Source organism: Neoarius graeffei, chromosome 19 (genome assembly GCF_027579695.1).
Source record: "Neoarius graeffei isolate fNeoGra1 chromosome 19, fNeoGra1.pri, whole genome shotgun sequence".
NCBI classification, from domain to species: Eukaryota; Metazoa; Chordata; class Actinopteri; order Siluriformes; family Ariidae; genus Neoarius; species Neoarius graeffei.
This window is the reverse complement of record NC_083587.1, coordinates 44,428,074-44,451,179: the sequence shown is the minus strand read 5'-3', so window position 1 is coordinate 44,451,179 and position 23,106 is coordinate 44,428,074. Positions and strand designations below refer to the sequence as shown.

The following is a 23,106-nucleotide window of genomic DNA, read 5'->3' as shown; positions in this document are numbered from 1 at the left end:
CCTTAAGTTTTCAGCGGCTTCATATCTTGTCAAATCTTCATTAAATTTTGCAGAGATATCTTCAGACAAAGCTTAACGAAAGTTATCAGTTTTTTTTTTTTCCAAAACCATTCATTAGTTACAGGCTATGAAATTCAGTGGTGAAGCCACCAAACAAGAGGTGAGCTCATACACTACCGTTCAAAAGTTTGGGGTCACTTTGAAATTTCCTTATTTTTGAAAGAAAAGCACTGTTCTTTTCAATGAAGATCACTTTAAACTAATCAGAAATCCACTCTATACATTGCTAATGTGGTAAATGACTATTCTAGCTGCAAATGTCTGGTTTTTGGTGCAATATCTCCATAGGTGTATAGAGGCCCATTTCCAGCAACTATCACTCCAGTGTTCTAATGGTACAATGTGTTTGCTCATTGCCTCAGAAGGCTAATGGATGATTAGAAAACCCTTGTACAATCATGTTAGCACAGCTGAAAACAGTTGAGCTCTTTAGAGAAGCTATAAAACTGACCTTCCTTTGAGCAGATTGAGTTTCTGGAGCATCACATTTGTGGGGTCGATTAAATGCTCAAAATGGCCAGAAAAATGTCTTGACTATATTTTCTATTCATTTTACAACTTATGGTGGGAAATAAAAGTGTGACTTTTCATGGAAAACACAAAATTGTCTGGGTGACCCCAAACTTTTGAACGGTAGTGTATGTTGGCCAATCTTTGGTTAATTGACATGAAACTTGCTGGGAGTAAATACAGCCATGCCCTTGACAAAATTACATGATGTTTCCATGACAACTGTGCTCTGCTGCTGGTATGCCTGGCCCCCTTATTGCTGCTTGCAGCTATATTTGGAGGCCAAGCAGCAAAGCCATTGTGCTTCTACCTTTTCTCATTCATCTCCCCTCCCCCTCTTTCCGGCTAGGGTGTCTATAGCGGCCCATAGAACTGTATGGTCAAAAAATTTTGAAATTTGAGCATCACTGATGATTAATTTTTTATCTGACTTATCAATCTTTTACTTTTATTGCAAAACAAGCATTTACAACTCAACTTTACAAAATGTTACACAAAGTCAATTTTAAACTTAAGTGTGGAGCAATGTACAGGATGTATTCCAGAGTAAAATTTTAATGAAAGTAATAAATGCTGACAATCAAATTTATCTGGACATCAATCGTGAGTTCTCTGTACTAGTCGCAAAACACTGTTGGCAGAGAAACACTTAACAGATATGTGCATTAGATACTGCCTTTTATCAGTAACAAATATATCACTGTGGAAAGTTAATTTGAATTAAAAAAAAAAATCCACATTACACCACAGCTGGGATGAAGTACTGAAGAGACACATCTTCCTGAAGAAGAATCAAATGAATAATCTTCTTGTCAACAATATCTGTCGAAGACAGAAATTGAGAATGCTAGGGAAAATACTGACTTTTTAATCAAACACACATCTAATGTCATATTCTGTTGTTTTAACCTGTAAAATAAGACCAAGAACAGGTTTTTATATCTTGCACCTAATAATTTATATTTATACAAATGTGTTTAAAATAAATTCTCAGTAAAGATTTGTCCAATAATTCACCATAAAGTCTGATCAGCTGATTAAACAAAATTTCACTGATCTATACTATACGCTACAACATTCAGTGCCCCATTTGCAGGACACTAATTGTAATCTCAGACTCTCTTAAAGCATATACGCAGAACCATGGCCTCACTTTCATTTATAAATGCCTTGAGACCTCACGAATGGCACAGGAATAGTTTTAAGCGTTAACAATAAATCTAAAATAGTAATTTTTACAATTAAAGTGATTTATATAGGTAGTGGTCTGAGTGAATGTGTAACGTCACAGCAGGAAGTCTATCAGTCTCATCGCCATTTCCGCTATACTAAAACACAGAGCTGACTGCAACTCCGATCCTCCATTTTGAGCTAATTTATCGCCATGCCACGTAGATGTGTTGCTGCACCCGCCAGCAACACGACAGAAGGTGGATTTACGTTGCATTCATGGTCCTAGAATGTTCAAACTGCAAAGATTTGGATGCGTTTTGTGAGAAGTTCATGGGCACATTGGGCGCCTATGAAGTGGTCTCTCTTCTGCTCTGCACATTTTACTGAAAACTCGTACGAAACCTCTGATCTGCTGAGGAGCGTTGGCTATAAGCCTGTATTGAAAGAGGGTGCAGTATCAACAATTAAAGAAAAAGAAAACTACAAGAAAAGGAAAGTCTCATCTCACCTCATTATCTCTAGCCGCTTTATCCTTGTGGCAGCGGGGGCGTAGTCAAGCGTCGGTCTGTGATGGAGTCAGGGAAGGTAAGTGGCAGAATCACTGCACCTGATGTCAGTTAACCTGTGTTTGTGTGTCTTCCCCAGTGACCGCGCCCTATACGAGGAGAGAGACAGCAGAGGAAGGGAGCTCTCTCCCCAACCAGACGACTGACGTGTGTGTGCGTGTCTGTGTGGCTGAGAGGTTGTGTTCGACTGAAAAGTGTCACAATAAAGAGTTTTTGCAACTCAGTTCTGGCCTGCCATACTTCTGTGCTCCACCCACCCACTCAAAGTCTTACAGTGGTGCCGAAACCCGGGAAGGAGCACAGAAGTACGGCAGGCCAGAACTGAGTTGCAAAAACTCTTTATTGTGACACTTTTTAGTCGAACACAACCTCCCAGCCACACAGACACGCGCACACACACACACACACACGTCAGTCGTCTGGTTGGGGAGAGAGCTCCCTTCCTTTGCTCTCCCTCTCCTTATATAGGGCGCGGTCACTGGGGAAGACACACAAACACAGGTTAACTGACATCAGGTGCAGTGATTCTGCCACTTACCTTCCCTGACTCCGCCCTCCGGTCACAGACCGACGCTTGACCACGCCCCCGCTGCCATAATTCTGTTCTACAGGGTCACAGGCAAGCTGGAGCCTATCCCAGCTGACTATGGGCGAAAGGCGGGGTACACCCTAGACAAGTCGCCAGGTCATCACAGGGCCGACACATAGACACAGACAACCATTCACACTCACACCTACGGTCAATTTAGAGTCACCAGTTAACCTAACCTGCATGTCTTTGGACTGTGGGGGAAACCGGAGCACCCGGAGGAAACCCATGCAGACACGGGGAGAACATGCAAACTCTGCACAGAAAGGCCCTCGTCGGCCACGGGGCTCGAACCCGGACCTTCTTGCTGTGAGGCGACAGCACTAACCACTACACCACTGTGCCTCCTTTAAGTTACCAGTATAAGATTATTTAATTTGCTTCAGAATGTGATCGTCTCAGTTCATCTGATTATTTAATGAGCCTTTTACATTTTATCAGGGAAAATGCATGCATGTACATGTATGTTGCATAAGTTACAACACCTATCCTGTTTTAATGAGAGTCAACCCACAATCACTGAAGTCAAATCAGTCTTAGTTGAGCAAGTCGGTAACGGTATTTCTTACCTTCACCATTAATTTTTATTTATATGACTTTGGTCTATAGTTGTAAAAGGCCTCGGCCTTAAAACCGGTTAACGCAGTGACGTCACGCACTCAGGGCTGGCTGGCTCAGCGGGGCAGCTCGAATGCCAACTTTGCGGTCCATTTTAACTCTCAAAAATATATATTTTTTATTCCCATTTATGCAGCATACAAGAGTCAAGGATGGAGATACTATCCACTCAGAAATTCATTTAAAAATAAAGGTTCTGCGTATCTGCTTTAAGCAAACAGTATCAATCCATCATTTCATTTTGTAATATACTAGTACTAGATTAACTCAGATAGTAAAATTTCAGACAAATTAGAGCTCATACTGTGGCTGAATGAAGTAATATTTTGCACTGTGCCTCCACCAACCTCTGACTACCAACACTAACTACAACTCCGTTTCCAAAAGGTTGGGACACTATGTAAAATGTAAATAAAACAGAATGCGATGATTTGCAAATCATGGAAACCCTGGTTTATGGAAAATAATACAAACACAACATCAAATATCGAAACTGAGAAACTATTTTTTTTTTTGGAAAAATGTATGCTCATTTTGAATTTAATGCCAGCAACACATCTTAAAAACATCAGGACAGGGGCAACAACAAAATAACTACAAAACTTGTATAATATATATATAAAATAGAGCAGCTCACAACTAATTAGGTTAATTGGCAACAGGGGTCTAAGCTCATCTATGATGGATTGAGATGAAGTGGAGCACTGTCCTGTAGTCTGACAAACCAAAATTTGAAATTCTTTCTTGAAATCATGGACACCACATTCTCCAAGCTAAAGAGGAGAGGGACCATCCATCTTGGTATCAGTGCACAGTTCAAAAGCCAACATCTGTGATGGTATGAGGGTGCATTAGTGCACATGACATGGGTAGCTTGCACATCTGGGAAGGCATCATTAATGCTAATGCAAGTTTTGGAGCAATATGCTGCCATCCACAGGACATCTTTTTCAGGGAAGGCCATGCTTCTTTCAGCAAGACAATACCAAACTGCATTCTGCACGTATTACAACTGCATGGCTCTATAGTAAAAGAGTCTGGGTGCTAAACTGGCCTGCCTACAATCCAGACCTGTCTCCTATTGAAAACTTTTGGCGCATTGTGAAACACAAAATACAACAAAGAAGACTCCAAACTATTGAGCAGCTGAAATTATATATCAGGCAAGAATGTAACAACATTTCACTTTTAAAACTACAGCAATTGGTCTCCTCAGTTCCCAAACGTGAACAATGTGTTCTTATAAGAAGAGGTGATGCAACACAGTGGTAAACATGCCCCTGTCCAAACTTTATTTTTTAAATTTTTATAAATGAGCATATATTTTTCAAACAACAATAAAATGTCTCAGTTTCAACATTTGAGATGTTGTCTTTGTATTATTTTCTACTATATATAGGGCGTCCATGATTTGCAAATCACCACATTCTGATTTTATTTGATATTTTACACAGCATCGCAACATTTTTGTCAATGGGGTCATACACATGATACATGATCCCTTCCCCTTATTCATAATTAAAAGTAGATAAAACCCTTCCACAGCTAAAATGTCATCTGTTTTGTGGTTATACCTGACCAAGCTGTAATTTCTGATGCTGCTTATTTGCTTGTACAAGGTACTCACTGCACATGGACTTGGTTGGGTTGACCTGCTGGCCCGTAAGGAATTGCTGAAGTTTCCTAATATCCACCCGTGCATGTGCCATGGCCTCGACATCTCTGCTCTGACTTTGAGACTGTGAGGCACCTGTGGAAAATGGAGGGGGGGGACCCATGAACGCAAAAGAGGGGTGCTCAAAGTTTAGTCCGCATTTAACAATATCTAGTTTGGTCAGTGATAAATTGCATCGAGATACAAGGTTTCACAAGATGAATGATGATGATCCTGAATAACTGTTGGAGCTAAACAACTTACTATCCCACCACACTGTATAGTTAGTATACAAACAGATGCAAACTTCTTTAAGTAACAAACTCACCCCATGGAGGATTGCCAAGATCTTTGAAGTGTGTTGTCACAGACACAAGATCTGTTTCAATCTTTAGATTCATTTCACCACATAGGTTAGCCTCCACTACCTGAGAATTACAAAGAGAGAGAGCGTGTGCCTTTCAGTTTGTCACTTTTAAAATACAAGGTTAAATACCACAATAACACACCAACACATTATAGTACAAGATGGTATTATCCAACAAAAAATAAAAACTATTTAGCATAGGTTAATTAGATTCAATACACTCAATTGGCATACCAATCCATCTACTCATTTTCTGCCGCTTATCCGGGTCCAGGTCACGGTGGTAGCAGCCTAAGCAGAGCAGCCCAGACTTCCCTCTCCCTGGCCACCTCCACCAGTTCTTTCGGGGGAATACCGAGGTGTTCCCAGGCCAGCCGAAAGATGTAATCTCTTCAGCGTATCCTGGGTCTGCCCCGGGGTCTCCTCCCGGTGGGGCGTGCCCAGAGAACCTCCCCTGGGAGGCATCCAGGGGGCATCCTAACAAGGTGCCTGAACCACCTCAACTGATTCCTTTCGATGTGGAGGAGCAGCGGTTCTACTCTGAGTCTCTCCTGAATGACCAAGTTTCTCACCCTGTCTCTGAGGGAGAGCCCAGGCACCCTACGGAGAAAACTCATTTCAATCGCTTGTATCCGCAATCTCATTCTTTCGGTCACTACCCACAGCTCGTGACCATAGGTGAGGATGGGAATGTAGATGGACCAGTAAATTGAGAGTTTTGCCTTTTGGCTCAGCTCTCTCTTTACCACAACAGACCGGTTTGGCTGCCCCGATCCATCTGTCCAATTCCCGCTCCCTCCTACCTTCACTCATGAACAAGATACTTAAACTCCTCCACTTGAGGTAGCAACTCCCCCCGACCCGAAGTAGGCACTCCACCTGTTTCCGGCTGAGCGCCATGGCAATGGATTTGGAGGTGCTGATCCTCATCCCAGCCGCTTCACACTCTGTTGCAAACCGTCCCAGCACATGCTGTAGGTCACAGATTGAAGAAGCCAACAGAACCACATCATCCGCAAAAAGCAGAGACGCAATCCTGATGCCACCAAACCAGACACCCTCCGCCCCTTGGCTGCGCCTAGAAATTCTGTCCATAAAAGTTATGAACAGAACTGGTGACAAAGGGCAGCCCTGGAGGAGTCCCACATGCACCGGGAACAAGTCCGACTTACTGCCAGCAATGTGAACCAAACTCGTACTCCAGTCATACAGGGCCTGAACCCCATACTCCCGAAGCACCCCCCACAGGGCACCACGAGGGACATGGTCATAAGACTTCTCTAGGTTCACAAAGCACATGTAAACCGATTGGACAAACTCCCATGCACCCTCCTTACCCTTGCACCCCTTGCAAGGGTAAGGAGCTGGTCCAGTGTTCCACGACCAGGACAAAAAACGCATTGTTCGTCCTGAATCCAAGGTTCGACTATAGGCTGGACTCTCCTCTCCAGCACCCCAGCATAGGCTTTCCCGGGGAGGCTGAGAAGTGTGATCCCCTTATAGTTGGAACACACTCTCTGGTCCCCCTTTTTAAAAAGGGGTACCACCACCCCAGTCTGCCAACCCAGAGGCACTATTCCCAACCTCCATACAATGTTGAAGAGGCGTGTTAGCCAAGACAGCCCAACAACATCCAGCACCTTCAGGAACTCAGGACAAAACTCATCCACCCCCGGAGCCCAGCCACCGAGGAGCTTTTTAACCACCTCGGCAACCTCAGCCCTGTGATGGGCGAGTTCTCCCAAGCACCCCCAGACTTTGTGTCCTTCTCGGACAACATGAAGGTGGGATTGAGGAGTTCCTCGAAGTATTCCTTCCACTGCCGGACGATACCCCCAGTTAAGCTCAACAGCACTCCATCCCCACTGTAAACAATAGGGACAGAGCACTGCTTCCCCTTCCTGAGCCGCCGGACAGTTTGCCAGAATCTCTTCGAGGCTGATTGAAAGTCGCTTTCCATGGCCTCACCGAACTCCTCCCACACCAGAGTTTTTGCTTCAGTGACTGCCAGAGCCGCATTCTGCTTGGCCCATCGGTATCTGTCAGCCACATCTGGAGACCCACAGGATAACCAAGCCTGATAGGACTCCTTCAGCTTGACGGCTCCCCTCACCACAGGTGTCCACCACCAGGTTTGGGGATTACCGCCACAACAGGCACCAACAACCTTGCAGCCACAGCTCTTCATGGCCGCCTCAGCAATGGACGTACGGAACATGGTCTATTTGGACTCAATGTCCCCATCTTCCCCCGTCATGCAGTTGAAGCTCTGCTGGAGGTGGCAGTTGAAGATCCGACGGAAGGAAGCCTCCACCAAACGTTCCCAGCATACCCTCACTACACGTTTGGGCCTACCAGGTCTGTCCGGCCTCCTCCCCCGCCATCTGATCCAGCTCGCCACCAGGTAGTGATCAGCTGACAGCTCTGCTCCTCTCTTCACCCGAGTGTCCAAGACATACAGTCGTAGATCAGATGAAACAACTGCAAAGTCAATCATCGATCTATGGCCTATGGTGTCTTTGTGCCATGTGCACTTATGGGCACCCTTATGCTTGAACATGGTGTTTGTTATGGCCAAACCGTGCATGGCACAGAAGTCCAGCAACAGAACACAGCTCAGGTTCAGATCGGGCAGGCCGTTCCTCCCAATCACACCCCTCCAGGTCTCACCGTCATTGCCCACGTGAGCGTTGAAGTCCCCCAGTAAAACAATGGAGTCCCCTCATGGTGCACTGTCTAGTACCCCACTCAAGGACTCCAAGAAGGCTGGGTACTCTGAACTACCATTTGGTGCATAAGCACAAATGACAGTCAGAGAGCGTTCCCCGACCCGAAGATGCAGGGAAATAACCCTCTTGTTTACTGGGGAGAACTCCAATGTTCATGCGCCGTACCGGCGGGCTACCAATAGCCCCACCCCTGCCCGGCACCGCTCACCCTTGGCGACTCCAGCACGGAAGAGAATCCAACCCCCCTCCAGGAAATTGGTTCCAGAGCCCAAGCTATGCGATGAGGTGAGCCCAACTATATCTAGTCGGTACCTCTCAACCTCCCGCACAAGCTCAGGCTCCTTCCCCACTAGAGAGGTAACATTCCATGTCCCAAAAGCAATTGGCATACTCAATTCACTAAAGTTTTTGGCTCACAGTATTCAAGGCAACTATTTCAAGTATTTGGGGGGGGATCAGATCCCTGTGACATCATCTGACTTGACACAGATCATAGAACTGTCCAGTTTCAGTGACCCTGTGACCAGTGTAGCCTCAGGTTGCTGTTCTTGTCTGAATGCAGTGGAACCCAATGTGGTTCTGCTGTTGTAGTCCATAAGTCTCAAGGCTCGTTGTGTCATGCATTCTTAGATGCTTTTCTACCTACCACATTCGTAAAGAGCGGTTATTTCAGTTACCTGTGGCTTTCTGTCAGCTGGAACCATGCTGGCCATTCTCCTCTGATCTCTCTTATCAACAAAGCCGTATTTGCCCACAGAGCTGTCATTCACTGGATTTTTTTTTATTTTTATTTTTTTTTAATTTTCTGCTGTGACTATTGTGCATGAAAATCACAATCGTCCAACTGAATAATTGTTTGAATGAGCAGGTATGGCGGTGTTCCAACTGGTTGCTGAGTGTAAATATTAAATTATCAGGAACTGTAAAATAGTCTGACCAATGTGCTGTACTATTACAGGTTTGAGTGTAAAGAGTTCTATATTTCAATCTCTGTCAATCTCTACTGACAGTTCTACTGTCCATTCTTTATTTGGTTGCCAAGGTCCAGTATGCCAAATTTCCAATAAAGATAAGCTCCTATACTAAGTATTAAATATTCCTGATACTCACCAAATAGTTGGAGAGGTTCTTCATTCTGTCTACCACGCTCTTCATAGTCTTCAGAGGAGGTAAATATATGCTAACCTAAAAATAAATAAATTGTTCACCGAGTTAGACTTCTGGAAGAAACATGATAGAGGAAAAATGAAGACACTGCCATTACACAGTAGCACTAAAAATGTATGGACGTGCAAGCAAATATAGCATTTACTCAAAAGCACAGTTTACTTTTTAAAACTTGAACACTTGCTTAATAATGTTTGCCGTGTTTAAAAAAAAATCATAACCTTCTCTCCTGCTACAAATCTGGTTATATTTTTGTTACAACCAGTCACCTTTTTTAACAAAGCAGCTCAGGTTCAACTGATCAAAGCATTTGATAGTCTGTTATTTCTGAATTTTGGTGACAGTTGCTACAGCCTAGTATTGCTAATTTTAGCAAATAATATCCTTTATTGTCTGTAGATACTAATTCAGAGTACTTTGAGAAGCAAACTCTTAGAATAATACCGTCATTCAGTCGCTGGTATTTGGTGGAGAGCCACCAATAAACAGACCGAGTTGGCCTAGTGGTTAGTGTGTCTGCTTCTCGACCAGGAGATTGCGAGTTCTACTCGCGGTCAGGTCATACCAAAGACCATCATAAAAATGGTACCTACTACCATCTGGCAAGGCACATTGCAATACAGATGCGAGTGGGGAGTCAAACTCTCATGGTTACCAGAGGACTAGCCCGCCACAGTAAACCTAGCTGTATAGGCGAGAGGCTGAGAGCTATCAAAATGGAGATTGGTGCCGCACCCATACGCCTTAAAGAGTTGGTTAGTACTGGGACAGGAGACTGCCTAAGAAGACCAGATCCTGGTGTGAGAGGGACTTTGACACTACTAAACAGAGTCACTGTTTGTGCCATATTCTGTCCATTTTTAAATAATGGTGTGGCAGCGGGGGCGTGGTCAAGCGGCGGTCTGTGAATGGAGGGCGGAGTCATGGAAGGTAAGTGGCAGAATCACTGCACCTGATGTGAGTTAACCTGTGTCTGTGTGCCTTCCCCAGTGACCGTGCCCTATAAAAGGAGAGAGAGAGAGAGAGAGCAGAGAAAGGGAGCTCTCTTCCGACCTGAATGCATAAGTGCATGTGTGAAAGAGTGAATGAGCTGAAAAGCCACATATAACTTTAAAAATAAAAGAGTTTCTGAGAACTCAGTTCTGGCCTGCCGTGCTTCTGTGCTCCACCCACCTGCTCTGGTTCTACAATGATGCTGAAACCCGGGACGGAGCGCAGAAGGAGACAGCCCCATGGAGTCCTCCCCCATCAAGGACCTGGTCCATGCCTTTGCCTCGGCCCAACAGAGCCAGCACCAGGCGCTGGTCGCCCTCCGGAAGGATCAAGAACAACGGTTCGAAGCCCTGGTGCTAGCACAGCAGGAAGATCGCCAGGCGTTCCGGCACCTGCTCGCGTCGGTGGGGTCCACCATCACCACCGCTGCGGACCCTCCCCACCTCACCCTAACGAAGATGGGTCTGCACGATGACCCCAAAGCCTTCCTCGCTCTTTTTGAGTAGGCAGCAGAGGCATGGGGTTGGCCGGTGGAACAGTGCGCGGCACGCCTCCTCCCCTGCTAACAGGTGAGGCGCAGCTGGCCGCGCTACAGCTCCCCGCCGACAGCCGGCTGGTCTATGCAGACCTCCGCAGGGCCATCCTCCAACGCGTGGGGCGTGCCCCGGAGTAGCAACGGCAGCGCTTCCGCGCTGCGCCTGGAGGAGGTCAGCTGGCCGTTCGCGTTTGGCCAGCAACTCCAGGACGCCTGCTGGCGGTGGCTGAGGGCCGACAACCGCGATGCTGAGGGAATCGTCGACCTGGTGGCACTGGAACAATTCATCGCCCGACTTCTGGAAGGAACAGCGGAGTGGGTCCAGTGCCATCGCCCAGCGTCGCTGGATCAGGCCATCGAGCTGGCGGAGGACCGTATGGCGGCTGTTCCGACGGCAGGACAGCATGTCTCCTCTTCTCCCCTCTCTTCTCTCTCTCTCTCCCCCCCTTCTGTTTCTCATCCTCACCCCATTCCCTCACTGCGGAGGTGGGGGCCAGCTCCACCCCAGCCAGCCTGCCACACCCGCGGTGCCCTACCGTTTCCTATTTCCATGTCTGTGTCTTCCCCCCCTCAGGTGAGTGAGCTCCGAAACACCGATGCAGAGGGAAAGCCTGGGCCAGTATGCTGGTGCTGTGGGGAGCTGGGGCACCTCCAACATCAGTGCTCAGTGATGGAGGTGGGCGCGGTGGTCTGGATCCCCAACGCGCCAGGGACCGCCCTCGATCGGGCCAGAGCATATCGCATACCGGTGAGTATCCAAGGGGATACGTATCAGGCTTTGGTGGACTCCGGCTGTAATCAGACCTCAATCCACCAAAGCCTGGTGCAAGACGAGGCATTGGGGAGAGCACAATTGGTGAAGGTGTTGTGTGTGCACGGGGATGTTCACAACTACCCTTTAGTGTCAGTCCACATTCTATTTCGAGGGGAGAAATTTAGAGCAAAGGCGGCGGTTAATCCTTGCCTTACCCACTTGATAATTTTGCGGACTGATTGGCCGGGATTTCAGGAATTAATGTCACATTTAGTGAAGAGTGGGGCCTGCTATAATTTAGCGGGGGGAGGTCCCAGTGTGGCATTGGCGGGAGCAGCTGTCACAGAGCCGTCTACGTCATCACCGCGTCAGAGTGAGGAGCAGCAGGCTCCTCCTCCCTCTCGGATTTCCCGTTAGAGCAGTTGTGAGATGAGACTCTGCGGCATGCGTTTGACCAAGTGAGAGTAATCAATGGTCAAACGCTCCAGCCAAACGCCACCCCATCCTTTCCCCTATTTCTCCATTATTAAGGATAGGTTATACTGAGTGACGCAGGATACTCAGACGAAGGAACCGGTAACACAGCTTTTGATCCCAAAGAGCCGCCGGGAATTTATATTCCAGGCGGCTCACTTTAATCCCATGGCCAGACACTTAGGTCAGGATAAGACACTAGCCCGAATAATGGCCCGGTTCTATTGGCCAGGGATTCGCGTCGATGTCCGCAGGTGGTGTACGGTGTGCCGCGAATGCCAGTTAGAAAATCCAGCAGCCATTCCAAAAGCACCTTTGCGCCCTCTGCCATTAATCAAGACCCCGTTCGAAAGAATTGGGATGGATCTTGTCGGGCCATTAGATCGGTCAACATGAGGATATCGCTTTATTTTAGTTCTGGTGGATTATGCAACGTGATATCCGGAAGCAGTGCCTCTTCGCAATATCTCAGCACGCAGTATTGCGGAAGCACTCTTCCGCGTCATCTCCCGAGTCGGAATCCCCAAAGAGATTCTGACTGATCAAGGCACTACATTTATGTCACACACACTGCGCGAACTGTATGGGTTACTGGGAATTAAGCCTATCCACACCAGCGTTGATCACCCGCAAACGGATGGCTTAGTCGAATGGTTCAACCACATCCTCAAGAACATAATTCGAAAATTTGTAAGTGAGGACGCACGCAGCTGGGATAAATGGCTCGAGCCCCTGTTATTCGCAGTGCGAGAGGTCCCACAAGCCTCCACGGGGTTCTCCCCATTCGAATTATTATACAGGCATAAGTCGCGTGGCATTTTAGATGTGCTGCGTGAAAATTGGGAGGAGGGACCTTCAACAAGCAAAAATGAAATTCAGTACGTTATCGACCTGCGCGCCAAAATCCACACCCTCATGCACCTAACCCAGGAGAATTTGCGGCAGGCCCAAGAACGTCAAGTCCGTCTGTACGACAGGGGCACGCGCCTTAGGGAATTAACACTGGGAGATAAAGTACTTGTGTTGTTGCCCACGTCGAGCTCCAAATTGATTGCCAGGTGGCAAGGACCCTTTGAGGTCACACGGCGAGTCGGGGACGTCAACTATGAGGTGCGGCGAACGGACAGGGGTGGGGCGTTACAGATTTACCACCTCAATCTGTTAAAACTTTGGAACGAGGAGGTCCCCGTGGCGTTGGTGTCGGTGGTTCCAGAGAAGGCAGAGCTGGGGCCGAAGGTTCAAAAAGTAAAATTGACATCGCCCACCGCTCTGGTCCCCTGTGGAGACCACCTCTCTCTGACCCAACTCACAGAGGTCGCCCAGTTAGACAGAATGTTCTGACGTATTCTCGCCCCTGCCCGGCCGCACCTACCTCATAGAACACCACATTGAGATGCCCCTGGGGGTGGTAGTGCGCAGCCACCCTTACAGACTGCCCGAACACAAAAAAAAAAAGTGGTTCGGGATGGGCATCGTCGAGGAGTCCCACAGTGACTGGAGCAGCCCGGTGGTCTTGGTTCCCAAGGCTGACGGGTCGGTCCAGTTCTGTGTGGACTATAGAAAAGTCAACGCGTTGTCTAAACTCGATGCGTACCCAATGCCTCGTATTGACGAGTTGCTTGATCGACTAGGCACGGCTCGTTTTTATTCGACACTGGATTTGACAAAGGGATATTGGCAGATACCCTTGACTCCGTTATCGTGAGAGAAAATAGCCTTTTCCACACCGTTTGGCTTACACCGGTTCGTCATACTTCCTTTTGGGCTGTTTGGAGCGCCCGCTATGTTCCAGCGGCTTATGGATAGGGTTTTCTGCCCCCACGCCACCTATGTGGCCGCATACTTGGACGACATTATTATTTACAGTAATGACTGACCGCGACACCTAAAGCATCTAAGGGCCGTCCTTAGGTCGCTGAAGCAAGCGGGTCTCACAGCCAACCCGAAGAAGTGTGCGATTGGGCGGGTGGAAGTACGGTATCTGGGCTCCCACTTGGGCAATGGGCAGGTGTGTCCCCAAATTAATAAGACAGCAGTGATTGTGACCTGCCCGAGCCCAAGACCAAAAAGGGGGTGAGACAGTTCCTGGGGCTGGCTGGCTACTATCGTAGGTTTATACCTAATTATTCAGACGTCACCAGCCCGCTGACTGATCTCACTAAAAAGGGGGCACCAGATCCGGTCCAGTGGACGGAGCAATGCCAGCGGGCTTTCTCTGAGGTAAAGGCTGCACTGTGTCGGGGGCCACTGTTACACTCCCCTGACTTTTCTCTCCCCTTTGTTTTGCAGACGGACACGTCGGACAGAGGGCTGGGAGCTGTTCTGTCCCAGGAGGTGGAGGGGGAGGATCGTCCAGTGCTGTACATCAGCCGGAAGCTGTTGGTGCGTGAGGGCCGGTACAGCACCATAGAAAAGGAGTGCCTCGCCATCAAGTGGGCGGTCCTCGCCCTCCACTACTATCTACTGGGACGCCCTTTCACCCTCTGTTCGGACCACGCCCCCCTCCAGTGGCTCCACCGCATGAAGGATACCAACACGCGGATCACCCGTTGGTATCTGGCACTCCAGCCGTTTAAGTTCAAGGTGGTCCACAGGCCAGGGGCGCAGATGGTCGTGGCGGATTTCCTCTCCCGTCAAGGGGGGGGGGGAGTCAGCTGCAGGCCGGACGGCTCCCCGACCTGAGTCGGGCGGTGGGGAATATGTGGCAGCGGGGGCGTGGTCAAGCGTCAGTCTGTGAATGGAGGGCAGAGTCAGGGAAGGTAAGTGGCAGAATCACTGCACCTGATGTGAGTTAACCTGTGTTTGTGTGTCTTCCCCAGTGACCGCGCCCTATAAAAGGAGAGAGAGAGAGAACAGAGAAAGGGAGCTCTCTCCTGACCCGAATGCATGTGTGTGCGTGTGTGAGAGTGTGAATGAGCTGAAAAGCCACATATAACTTTAAAAATAAAAGAGTTTCTGAGAACTCAGTTCTGGCCTGCCATGCTTCTGTGCTCCACTCACCTGCTCTGGTTCTACAAATGGATTTAAGGGTACTCTGTGGGATGTTCAAAGTTTGAGATTTTTTTTTTTAATATCTAAACCCTGACTGATATTTTTCCAAATCTTTGTCCTGGATGTGTTTGGATAGCTCCTTGTTCTTTATGATACTGTTTGTTTAGGCATGTGTTCTAAAAAAAATTATATATTGAGATAGATTGGGCATTATACAGAGATCACGTGACACTTTAATTACATACAGGTGGACTTCACTGAACTTCTCATACCAAATGTTTACATATAGTCTCAATTAAGATCACTTCATTTCCATGTTCTAACAAAAAATATGGAAAAGTTCAGTCAGGGAAATATTTAACAGTTTTTCTATGAAATCAAGTCGTACATGAGCTGATAGCCGAAGAGCCGCGTAGTGCTGAGTCGGCTGTAAGCCATGTACGACGAGATTGAGTGTATATGGCCTGCAGATCGCCATGCGTCGTCACCAAAACACCTCATTTTCATCAATAACCCATCGCAAAGCACCGCGAGCTGTAGTGTGTAGTGTAGTGAACCATAGCTTTACAACCCTGATTCCAAAAAAGTTGGGACAAAGTACAAATTGTAAAGAAAAACGGAATGCAATAATTTACAAATCTCAAAAACTGATATTGTATTCATAATAGAACATAGACAACATATCAAATGTTGAAAGTGAGACATTTTGAAATTTCATGCCAAATACTGGCTCATTCCAAATTTCATGACAGCAACACATGTCAAAAAAGTTGGGACAGGGGCAATAAGAGACTGGAAAAGTTAAAGGTACAAAAAAGGAACAGCTGGAGGACCAAATTGCAACTCATTAGGTCAATTGGCAATAGGTCATTAACATGACTGGGTATAAAAAGAGCATCTTGGAGTGGCAGCGGCTCTCAGAAGTAAAGATGGGAAGAGGATCAGCAATCCCCCTAATTCTGCGCTGACAAATAGTGGAACAATATCAGAAAGGAGTTTGACAGTGTAAAATTGAAAAGAGTTTGAACATATCATCATCTACAGTGCATATCATCATCAAAAGATTCAGAGAATCTGGAAGAATCTCTGTGCGTAAGGGTCAAGGCCGGAAAACCATACTGGGTGCCCGTGATCTTCGGGCCCTTAGACGGCACTGCATCACATACAGGCATGCTTCTGTATTGGAAATCACAAAATGGGCTCAGGAATATTTCCAGAGAACATTATCTGTGAACACAATTCACCGTGCCATCTGCCGTTGCCAGCTAAAACTCTATAGTTCAAAGAAGCCGTATCTAAACATGATCCAGAAGCGCAGACGTCTTCTCTGGGCCAAGGCTCGTTTAAAATGGACTGTGGCAAAGTGGAAAACTGTTCTGTGGTCAGACGAATCAAAATTTGAAGTTCTTTATGGAAATCAGGAATGCCGTGTCATTCGGACTAAAGAGGAGAAGGATGACCCAAGTTGTTATCAGCGCTCAGTTCAGAAGCCTGCATCTCTGATGGTATGGGGTTGCATTAGTGCGTGTGGCATGGGCAGCTTACACATCTGGAAAGACACCATCAATGCTGAAAGGTATATCCAGGTTCTAGATCAACATATGCTCCCATCCAGACGACGTCTCTTTCAGGGAAGACCTTGCATTTTCCAACATGACAATGCCAAACCACATACTGCATCAATTACAGCATCATGGCTGCGTAGAAGAAGGGTCCGGGTACTGAACTGGCCAGCCTGCAGTCCGGATCTTTCACCCATAGAAAACATTTGGCGCATCATAAAACGGAAGATACGACAAAAAAGACCTAAGACAGTTGAGCAACTAGAATCCTACATTAGACAAGAATGGGTTAACATTCCTATCCCTAAACTTGAGCAACTTGTCTCCTCAGTCCCCAGATGTTTACAGACTGTTGTAAAGAGAAAAGGGGATGTCTCACAGTGGTAAACATGGCCTTGTCCCAACTTTTTTGAGATGTGTTGTTGTCATGAAATTTAAAATCACCTAATTTTTCTCTTTAAATGATACATTTTCTCAGTTTAAACATTTGATATGTCATCTATGTTCTATTCTGAATAAAATATGGAATTTTGAAACTTCCACATCATTGCATTCCGTTTTTATTTACAATTTGTACTTTGTCCCAACTTTTTTGGAATCAGGGTTGTAAATACCCTTTTATTCAGTGACCAGAGGAGATGCTGTTTCACTTACATCAAAGTCTGGCATGCTGGGCTCTTTAAAGTCATGCCAAAGCCTTCTGGGAATGACGTCCACAGGGATGTCATGGGTGACAATGCGGCTAATGGATGAGAGGGAAGGCTTGGAAGAGAGAGAAAAGTAATAAAACGGAGTCAATAACAAGTTAAATATAATTTTGTTTGAGATCACCAGTGTTAATATGAATTTCCAATAAACTATGCACAGATTTGGCAACTATGCTCGAGTAAATAATAGAACCAGAGAAAATAAGTGATGCAATCCACATTTTTGTCTTCATTTAACAAAAATAAACTGATGCTATTTAACAAGGACTGCACGTTTTAATCGTGTTTAAGAATAAAACGTGACTTTTATGAATCTTGAGCTGTTGCTTTATTTCAAGGTTAATTTAATTTCAATTACGTTCAATGTAAATTCATACATGTAAAAATTAAATCCGGAACTTATATATTTCTATAAAGCTGCTTTGTGACATTGTCCACTGTTAAATACAAATAAAACTGAACTTACAATACTTGACTTCACTATAACCATTCACACAAATTGAATATTTTAACACTCTAACACTGCTTCCAAGACAAAATATCATAAAACAATGTTAATATATATTTTTAAAGACTCTTACCAGTTCTGCAGCAAGAGTGAGGCATGGGTAGTGCTTCTTTGTCAGTTTTATTTTGACAGACTTGGCATTCTGTGCAGTTTTTAAAGCTCTGGATAGGTTCTCTGGATTTACTTCTAAACATATTTCATTAGCGTCTTCTGACACACCTTCCAGTTGATACTCGTCAAAAAAATTAGCCTTTGAGAGAATAAAATGGAAGATTAGTCAGGACTCATCACTGAAGCATGCAGAATGTGCTTGTAAGCCAACCAATCAAATAAAAATGAAAACGTGATATCTAATACATAGAGACAAGAGACAAATTAAAGGAAAAACCGGTGGCTCTGTTCTGCAGTTGGAGGCATTTTGATTGCGTGGCTTGGGTACCATGCACCTTCCTAGTTCTTTTTTTTTTTTTGAAAACGAGTGCCCACCTAACACCCCCAAGAAAACTTTATGTACAATTTTCTACCGTTTTTGGCCGAAATTTCAGTGCATCACTAATAAATATAATTAAGCACGTAGTTAACAATCAGTTATTTATTCATAGCTAAATGGAACACATTGATAGATTTTATTTCATATTAATGAAGTTACATTTTTTTTCAGTGGGGAAGGGCCAGGGCTTCCAAAGAGTGTCCGTTACTATCAGAACTGTGCGACTGTTAATCATTTGAGATTCATGTGTCAGTTGGCTCATCTGCTATTTTTAGGGGAAAAAAAAAGATGACAGCACTTTTGGTGTATTTTTACATTCCAACATCGTCAGGTGATAAAATGCGGAGCGCCTGCGCAAAACACGTGACAGTTAGTAGGATTTATGTAGTCTCATCTCATTCTCATTATCTGTAGCCGCTTTATCCTGTTCTACAGGGTTGCAGGCAAGCTGGAGCCTATCCCAGCTGACTACGGGCGAAAGTCGGGGTACACCCTGGACAAGTCGCCAGGTCATCACAGGGCTGACACATAGACACAGACAACCATTCACACTCACATTCACACCTACGGTCAATTTAGAGTCACCAGTTAACCTAACCTGCATGTCTTTGGACTGTGGGGGAAACCGGAGCACTCGGAGGAAACCCACGCGGACACGGGGAGAACATGCAAACTCCACACAGAAAGGCCTTCGCCGGCCACGGGGCTCGAACCCAGGACCTTCTTGCTGTGAGCCGACAGCGCTAACCACTACACCACCGTGCCGCCCGGATTTATGTAGTCATTTAAAATTTTTTTTATGTTCCTCCACCAAGCAAATTCTTTACGTACCTCTGTCCTAGAGGGAAGGTTCATGGCAAAATCTATACAAAGTTTAATGATGATGAAAATTATATTCCATCACAGGCATTTAACAGATGCTCTTACCCAGAGCGACGTACAACAAGTTCAACAATTTTTACCTTATCTGCATGTCTTTTTAGAAGTGGAAGGAAGCCCATACAGACACGGGGAGAACATGCAAACTCCACATAGAAAGGCCCTCGTCAGCCATGAGGTTCAAACGCAGGACCTTCTTGCTATGAGGCGACAGTACTAACCACTGCACCACACAAATGATAGAAATCAAATGCTATGCCCTTCACAATCATCTAGAGATTTTTGGACTGATATGTTAGACAGCATTTACCTACACCATCATCAAAATGCCAAAGGAGGTAATATGCAAGAAACAGTTCATCCCTCCACTACAGTTCCAGAGATGTACAGAATCAATGCCAGGGCACATTAAAGCTGTTCTGGTGGCTCATGGTGGCCTACTTGATGTTGGATTTTACTTCAACTTGTCACTGGTCTGTTTCTGACATAAAAGCACAATGAAAAAAATGAATAGGGATTTACCTGCAGTAACTCACACCACATACTGACTCCTCCATTGGCAACTTTTCCAGAAAGGACGAAAAAAATGTTGTCGACATTAAGTCGTACAACACAAGCCTTTGTGAGTTTTGTAATGGTATTCACCACACCTGCAGACACAATGATACTGATAAACATTTACAGACCTTGTTGAGGAACAAAAAGCTACATAAACCCTAGAAGTATGTGTGCTTGACTACTCTATTTGTACTGTGGCCAAAGGTGTCGATAACTGTGGACAAAGGTGTCCATAATTGTGGAACGGTGTTGATAACTGTGGACAAAGGTGTCAATAATTGTGGAACAGTGTCGATAACTGGGACAAAGGTGTCGATAACTGTGGACAAAGGTGTCCATAATTGTGGAACGGTGTTGATAACTGTGGACAAAGGTGTCGATAATTGTGGAACAGTGTCGATAACTGTGAACAAAGGTGTCCATAATTGTGGAACGGTGTTGATAACTGTGGACAAAGGTGTCCATAATTGTGGAACGGTGTTGATAACTGTGGACAAAGGTGTCCATAATTGTGGAACAGTGTCGATAACTGTGGACAAAGGTGTCCATAATTGTGGAACGGTGTTGATAACTGTGGACAAAGGTGTCCATAATTGTGGAACAGTGTCGATAACTGTGGACAAAGGTGTCAATAATTGTGGAACAGTGTCAATAACTGTGGACAAAGGTGTCCATAATTGTGGAACAGTGTCGATAACTGTGAACAAAGGTGTCCATAATTGTGGAATGGTGTTGATAACTGTGGACAAAGGTGTCAATAACTGTGGACAAAGGTGTCCATAATTGTGGAACAGTGTCGATAACTGTGAACAAAGGTGTCCGTAATTGTGGAACGGTGTTGATAACTGTGGACAAAGGTGTCAATAACTGTGGACAAAGGTGTCCATAATTGTGGAACGGTGTCGATAACTGTGGACAAAGGTGTCAATAATTGTGGAACAGTGTCAATAACTGTGGACAAAGGTGTCCATAATTGTGGAACGGTGTTGATAACTGTGGACAAAGGTGTCCATAATTGTGGAACGGTGTTGATAACTGTGGACAAAGGTGTCCATAATTGTGGAATGGTGTTGATAACTGTGGATAAAGGTGTCAATAATTGTGGAACAGTGTCGATAACTGTGGAACGGTGTTGATAACTGTGGACAAAGGTGTCGATAACTATGGACAATGGTGTCGATAATTGTGGACAAAGGTGTCGATAACTGTGAACAAAGGTGTCCATAATTGTGGAATGGTGTTGATAACTGTGGACAAAGGTGTCAATAACTGTGGACAAAGGTGTCCATAATTGTGGAACAGTGTTGATAACTGTGGACAAAGGTGTCAATAACTGTGGAAGAGTGTCGATAACTGTGGACAAAGGTGTCCATAATTGTGGAACGGTGTTGATAACTGTGGACAAAGGTGTCAATAATTGTGGAACAGTGTCGATAACTGTGGACAAAGGTGTCAATAACTGTGGACAAAGGTGTCCATAATTGTGGAACGGTGTTGATAACTGTGGACAAAGGTGTCGATAATTGTGGAATGGTGTTGATAACTGTGGACAAAGGTGTCGATAACTGTGGACAAAGGTGTCGATAACTGTGGAACGGTGTTGATAACTGTGGACAAAGGTGTCGATAATTGTGGAACAGTGTCGATAACTGTGAACAAAGGTGTCCATAATTGTGGAACGGTGTTGATAACTGTGGACAAAGGTGTCGATAATTGTGGAACAGTGTCGATAACTGTGGACAAAGGTGTCCATAATTGTGGAACGGTGTTGATAACTGTGGACAAAGGTGTCGATAACTGTGGAGAAAGGTGTCGATAACTGTGGAGAAAGGTGTCGATAACTGTGGAACAGTGTTGATAACTGTGGACAAAGGTGTCCATAATTGTGGAACGGTGTCGATAACTGTGGACAAAGGTGTCGATAACTGTGGACAAAGGTGTCGATAACTGTGGACAAAGGTGTCGATAACTGTGTTGAAAGGTGTCATGTGATCTGATACGCTAAGTAATTGGGAATTAACTCATTTTTTTTCCAGTGGAAGTTTGAGTAATTATTCATGCACAAGTCACGTACTGAAAGTCTTTTCTACTTTTGCAACGGCCAAAAGCTCATTAAGGTGTCGATAATTGTAGCCGCCTCTCTAGCATGTTTTAATATGCAAATAATTATGACGAGTCAGGCAAATCACTATGCAAATTAGCTCCCATCCCATTTACTGTTCCAGCCCAAACTATTCTTAATTAAACCGTAACAGATGGCTGTAAAAATAAGAGTCTGAAACCAGGTGCAAAAACCCTCATTAATACATAAGAATATAATAAAACTAACATGTTACCTGTTAAAGCACTAAGGATTACCACAGGCAGGATATCGGCACATCACTAACACTATCTTATTCAAACATAGCGTTATGTTAATACGGGGAAGGATGTACACAGTCAGCACAGCTGGAGTAATGCACAGCTGTTACACTTTTACCACATCACAAATACATTAGCTTATTAAAACAGTTAATTATATTACTACAGTCTGAGAACCGCATGTTAGCTTGCAGGATAATTTAACTACTTTTGACTATTTACCTACGTGTGAAATGATTTAGGCATCCAACATCATTTATCTTCGCTCGGAACTTCATTGTCAATTCAGCACTTTAACAATGGGCGACTACTTTTTATTACTTCTAAACGAAATTAACTCATTAATGTCAATTATCACTATGTAATAGTGCAATAATAACTCGTCGAGCATATCACGCCACTGATGCACCCGAATTAACGATCCGTGTAGAAACAGAAGTGCTTTTTAAAGGTTCCGCGACTATATGAGTCCTACCATGGTCTAGCTTTCTTCTGAAAGGTGACGGTAACAAAAGTTACCTGATAAAACTGATTGATAAAAATTCATTTTACCACATAATCTTTCTTGTTTTGACCATAAATACAATCACTTTGCCTAGGGATTAATATACTGAATTAATAAACTCATCTCATCTCATCTCATTATCTCTAGCCGCTTTATCCTGTTCTACAGGGTCGCAGGCAAGCTGGAGCCTATCCCAGCTGACTACGGGCGAAAGGCGGGGTACACCCTGGACAAGTCGCCAGGTCATCACAGGGCTGACACATAGACACAGACAACCATTCACACTCACATTCACACCTACGGTCAATTTAGAGTCACCAGTTAACCTAACCTGCATGTCTTTGGACTGTGGGGGA

General features: G+C 45.2%; 1 protein-coding gene across 5 annotated transcripts; it reads right to left on the bottom strand.

The window, feature by feature from the left end:
* Nucleotides 1-473: 473 nt before the first annotated feature.
* Nucleotides 474-22,644, bottom strand: hus1 (HUS1 checkpoint clamp component). 5 transcript variants are annotated; one of them, XM_060900135.1, is made up of 9 exons: nucleotides 22,472-22,548; nucleotides 19,637-19,807; nucleotides 19,410-19,549; nucleotides 18,031-18,207; nucleotides 17,397-17,504; nucleotides 9,377-9,451; nucleotides 5,499-5,598; nucleotides 5,144-5,266; nucleotides 474-1,392 (listed from the first exon to the last, which is right to left on the bottom strand). In XM_060900135.1, exons 3-9 carry the CDS (start codon nucleotides 19,446-19,448, stop codon nucleotides 1,310-1,312), a joined length of 705 nt encoding a protein of 234 aa, XP_060756118.1. In that variant the 5' UTR covers nucleotides 19,449-19,549; nucleotides 19,637-19,807; nucleotides 22,472-22,548; the 3' UTR covers nucleotides 474-1,309. The 5 variants fall into 5 exon arrangements, with proteins under 5 accessions (XP_060756118.1, XP_060756116.1, XP_060756119.1 ...); XM_060900136.1 differs by lacking the exons at nucleotides 19,410-19,549; nucleotides 19,637-19,807 and adding an exon at nucleotides 19,849-19,976 and having other exon boundaries at nucleotides 478-1,392; nucleotides 22,468-22,644; XM_060900132.1 differs by lacking the exons at nucleotides 19,410-19,549; nucleotides 19,637-19,807 and adding an exon at nucleotides 19,849-19,976 and having other exon boundaries at nucleotides 478-1,392; nucleotides 22,472-22,644.
* Between the last annotated feature and the right edge of the window lie 462 nt (nucleotides 22,645-23,106).